The 11,796-nt window shown below is 40.4% G+C and overlaps 1 protein-coding gene across 2 annotated transcripts; it reads right to left on the bottom strand.

The window, feature by feature from the left end:
* Positions 1-1,710: 1,710 nt before the first annotated feature.
* LOC119882024 (DCC-interacting protein 13-alpha-like) lies at positions 1,711-8,075 on the bottom strand (the record flags this gene model as incomplete). 2 transcript variants are annotated; one of them, XM_038692041.1, is given in 10 exon segments in its annotated part: positions 1,711-1,872; positions 2,080-2,162; positions 2,425-2,571; positions 3,361-3,419; positions 3,918-3,959; positions 4,437-4,524; positions 4,751-4,822; positions 5,346-5,405; positions 5,532-5,630; positions 7,954-8,075. In XM_038692041.1, coding segments are annotated over 9 exon segments (737 nt in total), but the record flags the coding sequence as incomplete, so codon positions are not given.
* Between the last annotated feature and the right edge of the window lie 3,721 nt (positions 8,076-11,796).

Below are 11,796 nucleotides of genomic sequence, written 5' to 3' on the forward strand. Positions count from 1 at the left end.
TTTATTACTTATATAATGGATGGACAACCCCCCCCCCCCCCACACACACAGAAAATAAGATTCAAGTTGTAAAAAATTGAATTATCCTTTAAAGCCGTTTTGTGTGGGTTAGGAAATGTTTCTCTTTGGCGGCCCCCAGTGGTAGAATAAAAGACAGACCATGTGACATATAGAGCAAGTCAGTATAATCTCACCCAGGGAACGTATGTACAGCAGGTAAACTCAGTACTGTAAACTCACGTTTCACCATTTCTCACAGTAAGCATATTTCTAAAGGTGCTAGTGACATGAAATTTTCACCAGATTTTGGTAACAACCCAAGTAATCCATACATACAAAAAACAAATAAGTTAAGGAATTAAGTTATGTGTAATAACGTGAAATGACACAGGGAAAAAGTATTGAACACACTTTCTGAAATGTATTTAACACATTTGTACAAAAGCCTTTGTTGGTAATGACAGCTTCAAGACGCCCCCTGTATGGAGAAACTAGTCGCATGCATTGCTCTGGTGTGATTTTGACCCATCTCTTCCACAAATCTTCAAGGTTGCATGGGCCTCTTCTTTTATCTCTGATCTTTTAGTTCTTTCCATAGATTTTCAGTTGGATTAAAGTCAGGTGATTGGCTGGGCCATTCTAGCAGCTTTATTTTCTTTCTCTGAGAGCAATTTCTGAATGTTTCCTTGGCTATGTGTTTGGGATCATTGTCTTGCTGAAATTTCCACCCTTATTTGATCTTCATCAGCCTGGTAGATGGCAGCAGATTTTTATCAAGAATGTCTTTGAAATTTTTCCATTTATCCTTTCTTTAATTATATGAATTTTGCTGAAAAACAGCACCACACCATGGTTGTTCCCACCACAAGACTTCACTATTGTTGTGGTGTTTTTGGGTTTATGTGCAGTGCCATTTGTCCTCCAAACATGGTGTTTATTATGGCATCCAAAGAGTTCTATTTTGCTCTCATCTGACCAGACTATATTCTCCCAGTATATCCCAGGCTTGTCCAACTCTTGTGCAGCAAACTTTAAATGTGCTTCAACGTGTAGTTTATGGTGAAATGATGTTCCGGATTATGGCCCCAACAGTGCTAACTGGAACATTCAGAAGTTTAGAAATCCTCCTGTTACCAATGCCATCAGTATGTTCTGTAACAATTAGGTTGCGACGCTCTTAAGTAAGCTCTGTGCTTTCACTCATCTTGCGATGTTCGTTATTTGACACCATTGTAATGACACCTTTTTCACCAACAGTTGGGACTGAACCAGCTAATGTTAATTTGCACTAACAAGGGGCTAGATTGCTTTTTAATTACTGATATATTTCAGCTTATGTCTTTTATGCCTTTTTGCACCTCACTTTCTTCATGTGTTCAATACTTTTTCCCCATGTCATTTCACATTATTAAACATAACTTAATTTCTGGACTTTTTTTTTTTTAATCTATTTGTTACTTGGGTTATTACCAGCGTTTGGTGAACTTTCCATGTCAATAGCACCTTTAGAAAAATATTTACCGAGAAAATAGTGACAAGTTATTTTACCTGCTCTATGTAAAACAGTTTTCACCAGGATTGTTCACTTTTTTTCTATAACCAAAAACTTCAGCATGATTTTAATGATGCTATGACCTGATAACAACTCTACACATGGGAGCTTTAATGACATTATTAAATAAAAGTATTAAATATGAGTCTGTGTCCTACTTGCGGATGTACAGGTAGCCCTGTTTCCTGGTCAGGTTGCGACAGACAGGTGAGTGGGCGGGATCAGGGTCACACGGTGCGTACAGAGGGTCACATGATCTCTCCATATCTTGGATAGTCTGCTGCATCTGCCCAACCTCCTCCTCCATCTCACGACGCACACTGCGCGCACACACACACAATAAATTCACATGCTCTCCTCATATTTGTCACTAATGTCTTAACACATTTCCAACTTCTTCAAAACCACAAAACCTTTGAAGCTTTAAAATAGGGTTTAAGTAAATAAAACAAAATATTTAAAGACCTTGAATGTACAAAAAACTAAAGACGAATATACGGTATAAGTAACTTTTAGGGGGTTCTTACTTTTGGACACTGGTTCCTATGGTTCCCAGGAAGTCCTCCCACTGCTGGGTAAGATTTTCTGAACCCAGCTTAAAGAAACTGATCTGCACAGAACAAACACGGATAAAGATACATCAGCAGGTTGGTAACAGCTCTGATCCAGATGGGAAAACCTCTGACTTTATTTGATTGATTAAATTTGACTCTTAACTGGTTAAATCCAGCATCAGTTAAAATTAGTCAGTGAAATTGACCGGGACAAGTTAACTCAGAGACAAACTCAACTTCTCCTTTACAGTTGTTCCTGATGAAGGACACCCATCTGTGAGTGTGTGTGTATTTGTGTACATTGGTTTGTGTGTGTACCTGGGCCTGCATGTAGCCCAGCAGCGGCTCCAGCAGAGCCGTCTTCTTCTTGTACTGAAGTGTGTTAAGAGAGCAGAAGTAGTGCATCATGGTCTGGTGCTGTTTCTTGCGAGAGGTGTAGACGTCCTCCACAGCCTCCGCCCGCAACTGCCACACACACACACACACACACACACACACACGACTTCCTGTTATTTCAGTAATGAGGAAAGATCATATACTGACGAAATATCACATACTGAGGTAATATCCTTTCTATGCAAATCAACCTGCAGAAATCTAGACCTTGCTGCAGACATATAGGAGAGTTTTTAAGACACATCTGCATCCCCACACAACAATTACAGACCGTCACTCTCAATAAAAAATACAACTGACCAATGGGGTTACTCTGAAGCAGGTTTGAGGTCTCTTCAAGTTGATTTTCATAGAAACAAACTGAAATGCCTAACTAATATAATCTAAAACAGAAGTTTGCGATAAAGTGGTCAACAATAATGTAAAAAATAAACAATTAGAGGTTAATGGGCTAAAATGCTAAAAAGCAGACCAGAAGTTGGTAACTGTTTATTTCACAAGTCTGTATTTTTCTAATAATTTCTACAGATATTTCTAATGTAATTTAGTATAAATGAAATTGGCAATGATTTAATTCCGCTGAGTTGCACAACAGGTCAACTGATCACGCAAAATGTGAAAATTGTCTACAGGAAATTGAATAGATACTTTACTTGGGTTTATATGGAACAGTTCATCTCAATCACTTGTTATTAACATAACCAACTACACAATGTATTTTCCCTGTCAACAAGTTCTTTTAAGGAAATTATCTAGAAATTACAGACCCGTGAAATAAAGAATAACCTACAAGGTTAGTATTACATTTTACTTTACTGAAGTACTGAATGATAAACCTAATGTGAGGAGTGTGATTACTTTCTCGTTGTCTCTCCTCTTGGACAGGCGGCTGTATCTGTTAATGGCTGTGTCATGATCTGCAGACAGAATCAGGCAGGTAAGACTTTTTTTGGTGGTAAAACATGTTTTTTTAATCTTGTTTTTTGAATATACAGTTACACAGGTTAAAAAGGATAGTATATAAAGCAGTTACTGAAATAAAGACAAAAACACTCTGCCAGTAACCATTAAAACAAGCTGAATTTCCCTTTAAGTGTAGTTAAACCTCAACAAATGAGCGTTTTGTGGGTTTTCACTGAATGTGCAGATAATCTGGAACAAAAGAATCATACTGACACAGATATTTGCACATTTTGTTCTTTCAGATTAAGTATTTATCTTTACATTGTGATGCGACAAACTAACTCTGCCCAAGTCTCTGACAGAGTAAGCGACTGTAGATTCTCATCTTTTCTTATCTGAGCTAAAAGCAGACGTCAGGTGGACATTATTTGAATATGTGCACAGCAGCATCAAGCCCCGTTGTAGGGCTGATATTATTATAAAAATATAGCAGTTTAACAGTACTAACTCACCATTGCTGGCTATTTGGAAGACTTCTTTCAGCGTGAGGATTTCTGGAGAAGGACATGAAAACAAAAAGAACAAGTTATAGTGTAAGGGATATTCCAGCTGTTTCTGTTTATGTGGACACCACACATTAGTAGAAGTGGACCTTTCCCCGGTTTGGGCCCCTTGGTTCCACTAAACCGAACTCTTATATTTTAGACAACAGTGTGTTTCCAATTGTGTGGGAACAGTCAGTTTGGGAAAGACCTTTTTCTGTTTCATGACATATCTTTATGCACAAAACATGGTCCATTAAAAAATGCCCTCATTTTTGGGATGAAGTGAAACATCGGCTACGAGCCAGACCTAATCTCCCAACATCAGTGGGTGACCTCACTAATGCTACTTTTGGTGATGTAGTGTACTTTGTCAACAACAAAACCTTTGTTGGTTGCTCATTTTTCTAAGTTGTAGTTCTTTAAGCCAGAGAAGTGGCAGGGTCGGATTATTAGTTTACTGCATGTGAAGGTTTGCATGTTTCCTACCCTTCAGGTCTCTCTCTTTAAACTGAGTAACAGGAAACATCATGGCATCTGCAAGCTGGGTGGACAAGACAGCATGACAGGAACTCAACTAGAAAGAAAGAGAGAGAGAAAGTTAAGGATGAATAAGCTGAACGATCACAGTGTGACCATAGAAGAACGCAGTGTGCTCTCCTTCTCCCAGATGTTAATAGTAAATCGATTGTGACGTCACTTTATGTCAGGTAAAAACCTGCCCATGTGGCACATCCAGCAGGATAAAACAAACCCGCCTGACAGCAGCAGACAGAGCTCGGTGTGTTTGTATTCAATCTTACCTCATCAATGACTTTTGCAAACTGCTGCAGGGTGGAGCTCATCACCTCATCATCGCCCCCTAGAGGAAAACGCTGCAGACAACAGCAGCAACATAGAGGAATGGATTAGATTGAATCCTGTGAGGAAAATATGTCCCTGCAGCAGCAAATAAGCATGAAACGCAAAGTGGAGGAATGGAGCACGTCATGGAATAAATGTTGGTTAAATGTAGACCTGAAGTTGCCTCTAGAGCAAAGGTCAGGGGTCATCAAAATTCTTACAAAACTGTCGGACAGACAGATTGCCACAGATTTCAATCATAGCTAGCTGTAAAAATCTTTAAATGTGTAAAATCATATAACCAGAGGTGTAATGAAGGCATACATGTGTGAAGTAACAGAAAAGGCCAGTGGCTAGTGTTACTAGTTTGCAGTCTGTTACTAGTCAGTTATAAGACTGGGGAATAGCATTATACTGTAAGGCAGATAACTGGTGTTTTAATACAGATGGGTATTTTTATAAGGCTGATAGTTAACAACAAGTATAATGGTCATAATAGGCTATAGTTATATGGCCTGTGGCTAGTGTCATACGGCAGGAGGTGACCTGGCCTACCTGTTTGTCATACTCTTTCAGTAGTCTGGAGGTCAGGTGTGTTGCAGCACTCAGCTCATTCTGATGGAGAAAACAGACACATTTCCCAGTCAGCTGTGACTTATTAATGTTTCTGTATGTTCTGCCCTACCTGCAAAGCCAGTGGCAATACACCTGTCAATAGTGTGTGTGTGTGTGTGTGTGTACCTGTGCATCATAAATCCTCTGCATGGCCTGGTAGAGCTGTGTGCAGTAGCTGGAGATGGCTGCAGTGTCCTCCTCAAACACCCCCAGCAGAGAGCGTGTCTGTACACAAAAATGCGTGTAAACGAGGTCAGTGATAATCATTTGACTGATCTATAAAACCTCTTCTGTGTAACTGCCACAAACCAAACCCACAACTATCTATGTAAATCAACACCTGCTACCTGCCCACACAGCACATTAGTGTTCTCAAGGTGTGTCCACTGCACGTGTTGTCTTTAGCTCATCCGTTATTGTCATTGTCACCTCATCCGTCGAGAGATAATATAAATACCTCATAGTGGGTCTTGTCCCACAAATTTATAAAAAGACAGGTCGCACCATGTATTAAGCGTACAAGGATTGTGATATACCTGTATTTATATTTATACAGTTTGTATATTTTATACAAACTCACAACTGCGTAGGAAAACCCTGCAGTAACAGATAACTTGATATACTTTTTTGTGATACCAGTTATCCAGTGAATCCAAATAACAAAATGAGAGACAAACTAAAAGTGGAACTCGAGGTGGCTGTGGCTTTGGGTGGTAGGGTAAAGAGTAGAAAAGCGCTTTACAAATACAGATTATTTACCATAATACAGGCAAAAGGACTCCACTGCAACATCCAAACAATATCTACAGATTGATCAAATCACACTGTGGCCACACCTCAATCAGTGATGTCACAGCAGGTGTTTTAGCTGCATCTTTCTGCTATGTGTGACTCTAACAATAACACAAAGCAGCAGGATGACACCTCAGAAAGATAACATTACATAACACTTAAGGAGCAGGGGAAAGAGCTACCCAAGTGGCTAAGGAAGTACCCGGCTAACTAAATGTAACTTAACGAGTTTATTTCTGTGCAAACCAACACAAAATGCTGTGCCTCCGTTTGACATTTAGACCTCTCATCCTGACGGGAACCTCCACCAGCTGATCGGTGAAGCCGTCACGTTTTGAAGCCGACGCACAGCAGGAGCTTCCCGTTTGACAGCTTCGGTTGGCTGGGCCGTTAGCGGTTAGCATGCCGCCTGATCTTGGTATCTTCTCCGCTGGTTGTTGGCAAACACTGAGCCTACAAAGACTACTAGCCTAGCCGTAGAAGCGGCTAACGTTAGCATGCTAACTGAAGCCTCCAGGGAAGAGAGCTTGTGTTACCTGCGGACTGTCCTCCAGCGTCTCCTCTATCGGCAGCTTCTCTATCCCGGGCATGGCTGCGGCTGGCGCGTCGGTAATCGGTGCGTTTTTGACGGACAAAATGCACAACAAATCAGCCCGACAACTCCCACTCGAGATTTCTTCGCAACACAAATTCACAACACCCCAAAAACAGCTCCTCCTGGTTCCGGAGTCCCCTCCTCTCAAATGGATTTTGATTGGATAGAAAAATCTTCCATGAATTTGATTGGTTTGTTTTTTAAAAGGGGAGACGCGCCATGTTGGCTCTGATAAGGATCGCCCTTTCACTGTACGCCGATACAAATCAGAGCCATCATGGCGAGCGGTCTTCTTAGTTTGCAGGTGAGAACATTTTTTAATTACAGCTTTTATTTATGATTAGGGCTGGGCAATAAAACAATAATTTTCAATAACAATATAACATATGTTTGTTTTAATTCATTTTAATTGAATCACAAACAAACTAGCGCTTATTGTTTTCTATTAAGATAGGCTGTTTATTTTGTTGAGGAAAAGGGATTGAAAAAAGATTTTACTTATTTTTACTCATGCATATAGTGATCCACTGTGTGGCAAGTGTTGTGTCATGTTCTGACCATAAAGAAAAGTTTAAAACCAAAATTAACCATCTGGTTTCTTTAACTTTAACAAAAATCAGCCTTTAAACTTGAAAGAAATAATGTGTTGACATATATTGTGATAATTAATAATCAATATTGAAGCCCTGTTTATGATACTTATGATTATGCCATCTAGTTTATAAGGTAAAAGTATACAAGTTCTCGGTAAATAAACTACTCAAAGTACAAATTACTTTGTGTTTTTTTTACTATTTAGGGCAGTGGTTCTCCGCAGTGGTTCTTAAGGGGGTTCCAGGGGTCCCCAGAAAAAAGGGGAATAAGTTATTTTCACTATAATTCCATTAATAAGTAACAGTGACAGGAAGTATGACTATTTTTGTCATGGGTTTCATACACACAAAGTCTTATCAAATGAGGGGGGGGGGGTCTAATTTGTGCCAGTTTAGGTTCCTTGACGTGAAAAAGTTTGCAAACCACTGGTTTAGTGTATGCAGGCCGGAGATCCCTTTTATTTTGGAATAATAAGCGTTTCATCCTCTGTGCATGTTATGGCAGGTTAGGTGAACGGACTCAAGAGCGGACTCGGGGCAGGTTTAAATCCAGGAATTTAAAGTTTACCGAAAAAACAGGGTGTGACAGCGGAGCAGAGGGCAGACCAGGGAATGGAGACCAGCGAGTGGATTTCCAGGCGGGCCGTGAGCTGAGCGAGGCAAGGGCAGGATCTCCAGGCAGGCAGTGATCCTGAGCACAGAGAGACAAGGTAAACTCACAAGAAACAAACTATAAAACTGGCGATTTGTAGCCCGCAGCGCAAATACCACTTAAGTAAGCTGACGAATTGGTGACGAGTGAGGTGAAGGACCCGGTTGATATACTGCAGAGTCTTGATTAGTGGAATGTGGATCAGGTGTGCAGGTGGAGGTGGAGTGCGAGGCCCAGAGTGAGAAGCCACGCCCAGACAACACAGAGAGACAGACTTTTCTATTAGAACAGACACCCAGTACAATCTAACTATTCCTCAGAGTATGATGGAAGATGGCCGTGGCATCCAGCTTATTTGTTATCTGGAATTTGATGTTTAAGATTACACGTCATTTATAGCAGTTGTGTAGGCTATATTGATTACGCAGCACAAATTTACTGCATATGTAATGTTCTCATGGGAATCTCTTACAGTCAGATAATTTATTACCTTTTTGGTAATTTTGAGTCCATCTTTAAGATGGAACCAAATATGGAGGTAATACTGGCTTTAATATGGTCCCGGCGGGAGAGCATGCCCGGCTGTACATGGACAGCGGCTGGCGACTGGTGGGGATGTGAATGCGCTTCGTGGGCTCCTGGCAGATCACAGTGGATTGGTTGGTAGGCCTACACAGCAAGTAAAATAATGCAGAGTCATAAGGATAATTGCAAAATTGTCTTCATTTTATATCTAAGTTGGCAGTAAGTCATGTTAATTAGGCTACAGCCCATTTTCCAAATATAAACAAAGATATTACACATAGGCCTACCAAACATCAATTTTAGGCAGACGATAACATTTTTCGGCACGACAGCGGAATGGAGCAGGGCCGGGGGTCCTCACAGTGGATGAAGCCAACGAACTTTGTAATTGTCAGCTCTCAGTGGAGGAGGAGTCAAAACTACCTGCAGGACCAGAATGCCTACAGCAAAAAGCTCATCACATGAGCTGGGGAACGGATCTTTCCATTGCTGGCTGTCATTCTGAAAACTCCAACATTTACCAGAAGAAAAATGGCTCCTATAAGCATGTTTCTTATGCTTATACGAGGAATTATGTAAGAAAAAATAATTGTTACACATGAAGATATTATTATCTGAAAAAAGTATAATAAAAATATTTGCATTCAATATTTGTATAAACAGTCTACGGTCCAAATAAGGCAATGTGGGTCACACAGTAGATAGTTTCAAATCCTCCCCCACTGAGAGCTGAGGGTTCAGAAGGTCCTTGACATCGACACATATTACCTGATGGTAACAGAGAAACTCGGGTGTACTGTGGGCACCCTGAACTATCTGTCGACCATTGAGACTGTTCGGGAACAGCTGGACCTGCAGCACCAGATATGTTTGAGGTGATCCTAACCTAAAAAGACTCAAACCACTGAAATTATCCTCTCAGGGAAAATCGAACACGGTTTAATCAAATTCAAATGTATTCTTAGTTACTTAAATACAGTTGCAGCTATGATGCACATGCACTGGCCTCACAACAACCAACAGCCAAACTAACGTCAGACCAGCTAAGATCCAGATTCTAATAGTCTTGTACAAAATGAAGTTGGGCATAAAAGCTAAACCACTTTTGACTTAACATTCTCTTACGGAGTCCTTAGTTCAAAGTTAAACTTTTTACATTGTGGATAACATTAGCATTAATTAATGGAACAAACGAAATGCTGAGAGTGAAATCACAGCTGAAGATAATTGTACAGTTACAAAGATATTTATCAATAACTAGGCCTACACATCATGGCAGATCCGAGGTGAAAAATTTTAGCATTGAAGTCCACAAAAATTACACGTTTATAATCATAAAAAATATATTAAGAGAAAGTGATTCTTTGTTGCCTCTACTGTAACAACAATACAACGACATTGTAAACTGTTTCAACAAGCACTTAATGCCCTGGAAATTAGCATTGTGCTTTATTTAGTTAAATTTATTGTACAATGACCCTGTTTTAAATAAACCAATAAGGGAATGAATGAATAATTCTGTACATTTCAGGTATGCTTGTGACATCCAGCAACAGTCCAGCATGATTAGCAAAGCAACTCTCACTAACTTTAAATCATAATCATCACAATGCACTTTTTCCGCAATATTGTGAAGCACTAGCTCACACTAGCTCTCTCCACCTCCACCCTGGCTCCAAATACATCCACCATGCCTTGTGCCACCTCCACCCTAGCACATCCTCCCTGGCTCCCAGCACATGTGCAATTGGCTCCTGTGCCTCCATTTTGCCTTCCAGTTCGTCCTCTGGGGCTGTAGTTGATATGCAAGATGAAAGTATGGTAAGTGTCAAGATGATCAATATATGTAGGTATGATATGTTGGTATACTGAAATGAGACTAGCTCTCCACTATTAGTCAGCCACACACCTGGAACATTACACCCACAGAACTAAGGAACAATACATATCTCGGCTGCTTAATTATGCTGTCAGAATTTGGAGTAGTGCTTCTGTCATTATTTATACTCACTGTCTGTACTTACATGCTTTTGTATGTTTTATGTGTCAAATGGCTATAGTGTCATTAAAAGTCAGAGAAGGTTTTTCATTGCTGTTTTATCAAGTCTTTCATCATAGGCTGATGATGACCAAAATGTTCCTGGGTACCAGCTTGTGGAAAGACTTGCTGAGTATTTGGTGGAGCTTTGGGATCAGACCTCTCTCTGTCTCAGCGGTCAGCAGGTGAACTGCACTGTGGGAGAGCCTGGATGAAGGTGAGTGGGTGGTTTATGCGACAGGACATCACAGGAGACTTTTGAGTAGAAGTTGCAGGATATGAAAGAAGCCCTCAAAAACGCGATGAGAGCACTGCCTGTTGCATGTTAGGTAGTGGCCTGACTGCTGTCAGTTGGTGGAGAACATTTTTATAATACTCTGCAACCTTCATCCAAGCCCGGTTAGGATGGGAAAAATGGCAGATTCAAGGTGGTCCTTAATTTTGAGATACTATCATAAAACTCGGCAGCTGGTATTTGGTAACTCCCTGATGATGCAAGGAAGAGAGATGCAGGTGGTGCAGGTGAACCAGAACACCCTCATCCAGTGTCAACAACCAGCAGAAGAAGCAGAAGCTCTCTGTGTAGCTCCAGGGCTTTACATTGCCTCCAGCCCTCCCTGAGTCTGAAGAGCCTCTTCAGGAAGCAACACTGCTCCCTGCTGAACCCATGCCAGCATGACAGGAGCATCTGCACCGGCTGCTAGAGAGGGTCAGGCACACCCCAGCACCAGGACCCTTTCTGACACCTCAGATCCTCACAACAGCTGGATAAACCTTTAGTCTATTGTCAGTAGTACCCCAGCTTATGTCAGTACTTCAGGGCACCTACCAATAGTTGTACAATATTGTTTATTAAAGTATTTATATTTTGTTTTCATTGTATTTGTTGTAGTTGTATTGCACTCTGTTGCAGTCTTTTCCAGGAGTGTTGTTGTACCAGTGTTGGAGGAAATAAGGTCAAACTTAACATGAAATGTGGGCTATTTTAAATTGTTAATAGTTGTAAATAATAGTTGGATTGTAAAAACTTTAAATATTTTTTGAGTATATAATAATAATAGTTGTACAAACAAAATTTGATTTAAATCTTCATTGTATTTGTTGCACTTCTTGTTGTCTTTTTTAATACAATCTTTCAAAAGTGTGTCTTTAGTTTTTCTATGAACAAAACTGGTGGACAACAAACTTACCAGGGG

Source organism: Micropterus salmoides, unplaced genomic scaffold (genome assembly GCF_014851395.1).
Source record: "Micropterus salmoides isolate LMB-PRFRI ecotype aquatic unplaced genomic scaffold, ASM1485139v1 Ms_hic_scaffold_2844, whole genome shotgun sequence".
Classification (NCBI taxonomy): domain Eukaryota; kingdom Metazoa; phylum Chordata; class Actinopteri; order Centrarchiformes; family Centrarchidae; genus Micropterus; species Micropterus salmoides.